This window comes from Hylobates moloch, unplaced genomic scaffold, assembly GCF_009828535.3.
Source record: "Hylobates moloch isolate HMO894 unplaced genomic scaffold, HMol_V3 SCAFFOLD_20, whole genome shotgun sequence".
Taxonomy (NCBI): domain Eukaryota; kingdom Metazoa; phylum Chordata; class Mammalia; order Primates; family Hylobatidae; genus Hylobates; species Hylobates moloch.
Genome location: NW_026652295.1, coordinates 10334470 through 10340469, shown reverse-complemented (window position 1 = coordinate 10340469; position 6000 = coordinate 10334470). Strand labels below are relative to the sequence as shown.

At 41.8% G+C, this 6000-nt stretch overlaps 1 protein-coding gene across 3 annotated transcripts in view; it reads left to right on the top strand.

Moving 5' to 3' along the window:
• Positions 1-6000, top strand: part of ELOVL2 (ELOVL fatty acid elongase 2) — a 62244-nt gene that overhangs the window by 34681 nt on the left and 21563 nt on the right. For 2 of the 3 annotated variants that reach the window (XM_032141099.2, XM_058432624.1), the window contains exons 3-4: positions 2543-2644; positions 3115-3302. In XM_032141099.2, the coding sequence (XP_031996990.1) occupies positions 2543-2644; positions 3115-3302 (290 nt within the window). The remainder of the gene's footprint in view (positions 1-2542; positions 2645-3114; positions 3303-6000) is intronic. The other variant, XM_032141100.2, reaches the window with a different exon arrangement.

The following is a 6000-nucleotide window of genomic DNA, read 5'->3' as shown; positions in this document are numbered from 1 at the left end:
GCATGCAGGATCCAGGACCCTTTCCCTTAGTTAGGCAGGCAGGACCTGGGGCCCCCTCCCTTAGGCATGCAGGACCCAGGACCCTCTCCCTTAGGCATGCAGAACCCGGGGCCCCCTCCCTTAGGCATGCAGGACCCAGGGACACTCTCGCTTAGGCATGCAGGACCCGGGGCCCTCTCTCTTAGGCATGCAAGATCCAGGAGGAACTATGATTTGTTGGTGACAGTGGTTTTCTGTTTGACACTTCGACTAGAGGGTTAAACAACAACCTGTCTGCGCCAGGTTCACTGAGCTTTGCTGCCAGTAAGATTGGCGTGATCTGGAATTATGTGGATGTGGGATCAATTGAGGAAAGGATTACAGTTGTTTACTCTGCGTTGGTCATTTTATGGAATTTTCCTTTGTAGCAAGGAGATTGTAAAATTGACAGTTGGCAGTGGAATCAGATGAGCTCCACAGTGACAAGGTGTCTAGCATGTAAGCCATCAAGAATCCTTTTTTCTTCCTAAAAGTCTCACACACTGATGCTGACTGGCACATCACCAAATAAACCTTTTGGTGTCTCCTAGCCTCTTCTGATTTTGCCCACACCATGTTAGTACCATCAAGGGGTATTGTTCTGCACAAATACTGACTCAGAGGAAGAGCTAACACTTCTCAAGTCCCAAAGATAAGAAAGTTTATTACAAGCATTTGTTCCCATCTTTTGGCCAAAACAACTATGATTATTCTAAACAACTGTAGCAAACATTTACAGCACTGTGACAAAAGAAAACAAAAACATCAGGGGCTATATTAGTTTGCAGTATGTGCTTGACTCAATGTGCCAGTGGATATGCATTTAATGAATGTTTCCTCTTAACTCAGCACTACGTGGGTATGAGTCAGACAGACTAGGGATGTAAGACCTAGTGGCTGTCTCCTGGAGCATATACTATAGTTGGGGAGGTAAAGCCAGCACATCTGAAACTACTAGAGATCAATTAAATACTAAACCATGTGTGTTTGTTTCCTAGGCTGCCATAAAAAGTACCACAAACTGGGTGGCTTAAATAGCAGAAATGTATTCTTTCACAGTTCTGGAGGCCAACAGTCTGAAATCAAGGTGTCAGCAGAGCCTTGTTCCCTCTGAGGTTCTAGGGAAGAATCTGTACCATGACTCCCCCGTCTCTGGTGGTTGGTGGCAACCTCTGGTTTACTTAGCTTGTAGATGCATCAGTCCAATCTCTGCCTCCATCTTCACATGGCCTTTTTCGCTTTTGTCCTTGTATCCAGACCTCTCCTTCTTATAAGGACACTAGTCGTTGGCTTAGGGCCCACCCTAATCCAGTATAACCTCATCTTAGCTAGATTATATCTGCAAAGACTCTATTTTCAAATAATGTCACATTCACAGATACCAGGAGTTAGGACTTGAAGGCATCTTTGTGGGGGACACAATTCAGTCCAACACCATAACAAGAAGTAGCGCAGCAGTTTAGTGCTAGTCATTTCACTTTTCTAGGCTTCTACAGCTCAGTTTTTCTTAAGGGTAAACTGGGATGATATTATCACCTATATAATGGGATTACTTTGAGAATCAAATAAGTTGATACATGTAAAAGGCTTCAGAATAGTGCCTGGCACAGAATAAGTGCTCAGTAAATGTTATAGTAACAGTATCATAGCCATAATAATATGTGAATTAGAAAATGATAATAATTGTCTTGCTATGCATATGAGGAGCTGTAAATACGAAAACACAGTAGGAAATGTCTCCCTTCAGAAGTCAGGACCTTTATCTGGGCATTAAAAGATGAGTAGGGTTCAGATATGGAGATGGACATTAGGAAGTGACGCACAGCACAGACTTAGGGCAGATGATTGCAAGCCTGCTGTATGAAAGGTGGTATCTGTTAGTCACATGAATGCTGAGAAGAGCTTTCTAACCTTTTTATCTCTGTCACCAATGGGAGATATTTATAAAATAAGTGATGAGACAGTCAGAGCTTGAGAAGGCACTTGGCTTATGGAAATGCTACTGTCTGTAGGGCGGGTGGTTTAACAAGAGGCTGGGGTATACAGGGTAGGACGTACCAGAAAGAGGCACTTAGAAAACAAAAAATTCCAGAAAAGGCCATTGCCTGTTGGTGAAACCAGCTCACTACAACTCCGTTTGTAGAGGTTAAAAGCAGCATGCAATTTTTATAATTCTGGGCCAAATCATTTTCTTTATTTAAACAAAAAGAGCAGAATAAACACAAATCATTTTGTGTCTACAATGATTTTCAGGTGTTACTAATTATATTGTAGCTCTATCATGTGGGTTTCATTTAGGCTTTTAAATATTCACTCTCCAGTGTAAGGGGCCCTGATATATTCAGCTGCTTGCCTCCCTGCTGTGTAAACATCCACTGCTATGGCCAGATCTGGGTCCTCAGTTCTGAATCACAGCTCCCAGGCTTTGCCTCTGCTGTCTGCAGCCTCCAGGCTTGCTGCACTGTCATCCTATTGCTTTCTCTGAACCAGCTGAACTCTAAACCCATTCCATTACTGATCCTAGGCAAATTCGGAGCTGTGTGGGCTTTAGGAATTAGGATACAGTATCGATATGCCTTCTTTCCTCTGACTGCTCCGATCTTCTCCATGGGAGGACAGCTGCAAGGTATCATGGGGCTGGGAGGCAGATGTGACTGGTTCAAATCTGACTGTACTGCCGACTATGATGTAGCCTTCTACATCATAGTTACTAAAGTTACTAAAGCTTTCTGGGCTGTTTTTTTTTTTTCCATCCATAAAATTGCATAATAGTACTTACTTCATATTAATTTAGAGTAAATAAATGCAGTAACTGTTCCAAAATAGGCATTCAAGAACTGTCACTTCACACCTTTACTTCTTGTCCCTTTCATTCAGTGTTCAGCCTAAGCCCTGTTTGCTCCATGAAACCTTTACCGATTCAGCCCCCACGGGCTTCCTCTTCCCCTGAACTCTAACCCCAGGCCAGCCTACCTAATGCTGTGTGGGGTTGTTCCCTGTTGTGCTGGTGTGTACAGATGCAATGTATGTGACGATACTGATGACTGAACAGGAGCATCATTCCTCAGGATCCTCACTGTATGTGTTTCTTTTCAGATTCTCGAGTCAGAGGGTGGTTCATGTTGGACTCTTACCTTCCTACCTTTTTTCTTACTGTCATATATCTGCTCTCAATATGGCTGGGTAACAAGTTTATGAAGAACAGACCTGCTCTTTCTCTCAGGGGTATCCTCACCTTGTATAATCTCGGAATCACACTTCTCTCCGCATACATGCTGGCAGAGGTAAGTGTTTAAGTAGCCAAAGCTGAAGTCCAGTAACTAGCAGTTTTTATTAATAGAAACAATCACATCTAGCCTGGCAGAACTATGCAAGGTTGCTATCAATACTTTCTTTAAGACCTAAAGAACTTATTCCAGCAGTTGATATTATTCTTTCTGAAAATCCCGGAAGTCCTTGTTTATAACGTGAATCTTTCTTATTCCAATTTAGACCTATTTTTTTTTTTTTTTTTTTTGAGACAGAGTCTTGCCCTGTCATCCAGCCTGGAGGGCAATGGCACAATCTCAGTTCACTACAACCTCTGCCTCCCAGGTTCAAGCGATTCTCATGCCTCAGCCTCCTGAATAGCTGGGATTACAGGTATTCGCCACCATGCCTGGCTACTTTTTGTAATTTTAGTACAGACGGGGTTTCACTGTGTTGCCCAGGCTGGTCTTGAGCTCCTGATCTCAGGTGATCCTCCTGTCTCGGCCTCCCAAAGTGTTGGGATTACAGGTGTGAGCCACCACACCTGGCCTAGACCTATTTCTTTAGTCTCTAGTCTAATTATAATTTAGATTCACAACGTAGATCAAATGTGCCTTTAAAGATCATGTTACAATTTTCTCCTTTGACAGATTAGGATACTGAGGCTTAGAAAACTTTCATAATTTGCCTGAGAATAGACAGTGATTAACAGAGTATTTTTAAAATTAACTTAAACATCATATGCAGTTAGTTTTACCGAAATGCCAATATAAATATTCCCTTAAAGAATACTCTGTATGTCTTTGGAACACTGATGTTTCAGCTCAGCTCTAGTGGCCCTTGTTACATCCTGCGCTCCAAATTCCTCTGTGAAGCACCAAACCAAGGTCATTTTACAGGAGAAGGAACAAGGATGATTGCCCTGTCTGTATAACCGAAAGTTATTTTAATGTAGTAGAAGGGGAAATCTAAAAGTCTTAAATAACTTGCTGTAGCAAAAAAAAAAAAAAAAGTGAGACGAAGAGAACAAAAACAAAAATGTTTAGCTATTTTATAGCTTGTATAAAATCATTCATACAAGCTATAAGCGGTGGATAATGGCACAAATATAGCTGCCTTTCTGGTGATCTTGAATTCTAAGAGAAAACAAATCCTTGCCTTAAATGAAGGTTCTCTTGAGAGTTTATTCTATGCATTATTCTAATATGTACCATTCTTAATAACTATCAATATTACCATAAATGACTGGAATAAAGCTCTCATAATAGAATTTTAGGCATCAGTCAGTATAGGAGATGGAATTTTGGAGTCAAAAAAGCCATGCTGACAACTATTTTTTTTTTCTTTTTTTTTTTTTTGAGGCAGAGTCTTGCTGTGTCACCCAGGCTGGAGTGCAATGGCACAATCTCAGCTCACTGCAACCTCCGCCTCCTGGGTTCAAGCAATTCTCCCGCCTCAGCCTCACGAGTAGCTGGGATTACAGGCACCCACCACCAATCCTGGCTAATTTTTTTTTTTTTTTTTTTTTAAGTAGAGATGGGGATTCACCATGTCGGTTAGGCTGGTCTCGAACTCCTGACCTCAGGTGATCCACCTGCCTCGGCCTCCCAGAGTGCTGGGATTACAGGTGTGAGCCACCACCCCCAGCCGACAACTCTTAAAATTATATCACATAGGTGCTCACGAATCTACTTGACACTGAAAGGACCATTTTTATTTTAGGTTCTCTACTAGCTGAATTTTAGCTCCCTAGATGAGTTAGCAAGATAGTAATTTATGGGAGTCGTTTCTCTATATAGCAGAAGGAAAGATACTCTTAGATTGTTTTCCATAAGTGACAGCTGCACACGATTTACAATAGCAAAGACTTGGAACTAACCCAAATGCCCATCAATGATAGACTGGATAAAGAAAATATGGCACATGTACACCATGGAATACTACGCAGCCATAAAAAAGAATGAGATCATGTCCTTTGCAGGGACATGGATGAAACTGGGAGCCATCATTCTCAGCAAACTAACACAGGATCAGAAAACCAAACACCACATGTTCTCACTCATAAGTGGGAGTTGAACAATGAGAATACATGGACACAGGGAGGGGAACATCACACACCCGGGCCTCTCGGGGTGGGGAGCAAGGGTAGGGAGAGCATTGGGACAAATACCTAATGCATGTGGGGCTTAAAACCTAGATGAAAGGTTGATAGGTGCAGCAAACCACCATGGCACATGTATACCTATGTAACAAACCTGCACATTCTGCGCATGTATCCCAGAACTTAAAGTAAAATAAAAAATAAATAAATAAAAAAGAAGTGACAGCTGCAGCAGAAGGGCCAGCCTGCATGTCCAACCACACCAGCAGTTCTAGTACCTGTTTGGACGGAGCTTTGGTGTAATGGAGTCAGAAGGCACGAGTTTGTTTTAGCTCTGTCACTTTCTGTGTAATTTTAGAGCAGTTATTTAGGCTTTCCAAACCTTAGGCAACTTAACTATAAAGCAGAGATACAATATTTCTCCTACATAACTCTTGAGTGACTTGTAAGGATTAATGACTTCTGTTCAATCAGCATGTAATGAGCTTTTCCTAGGCACTGAATATGAAGCCCTGAAGGTATAAGATGGATAAGACACAGCTTCTACATTTGAAGAGCCTATGGACTAGTACAGAGTACGAGTTGGTAAATGTGAAAATGCTTTGTGAATTGTAAAGTGCTAGTTGAACAGT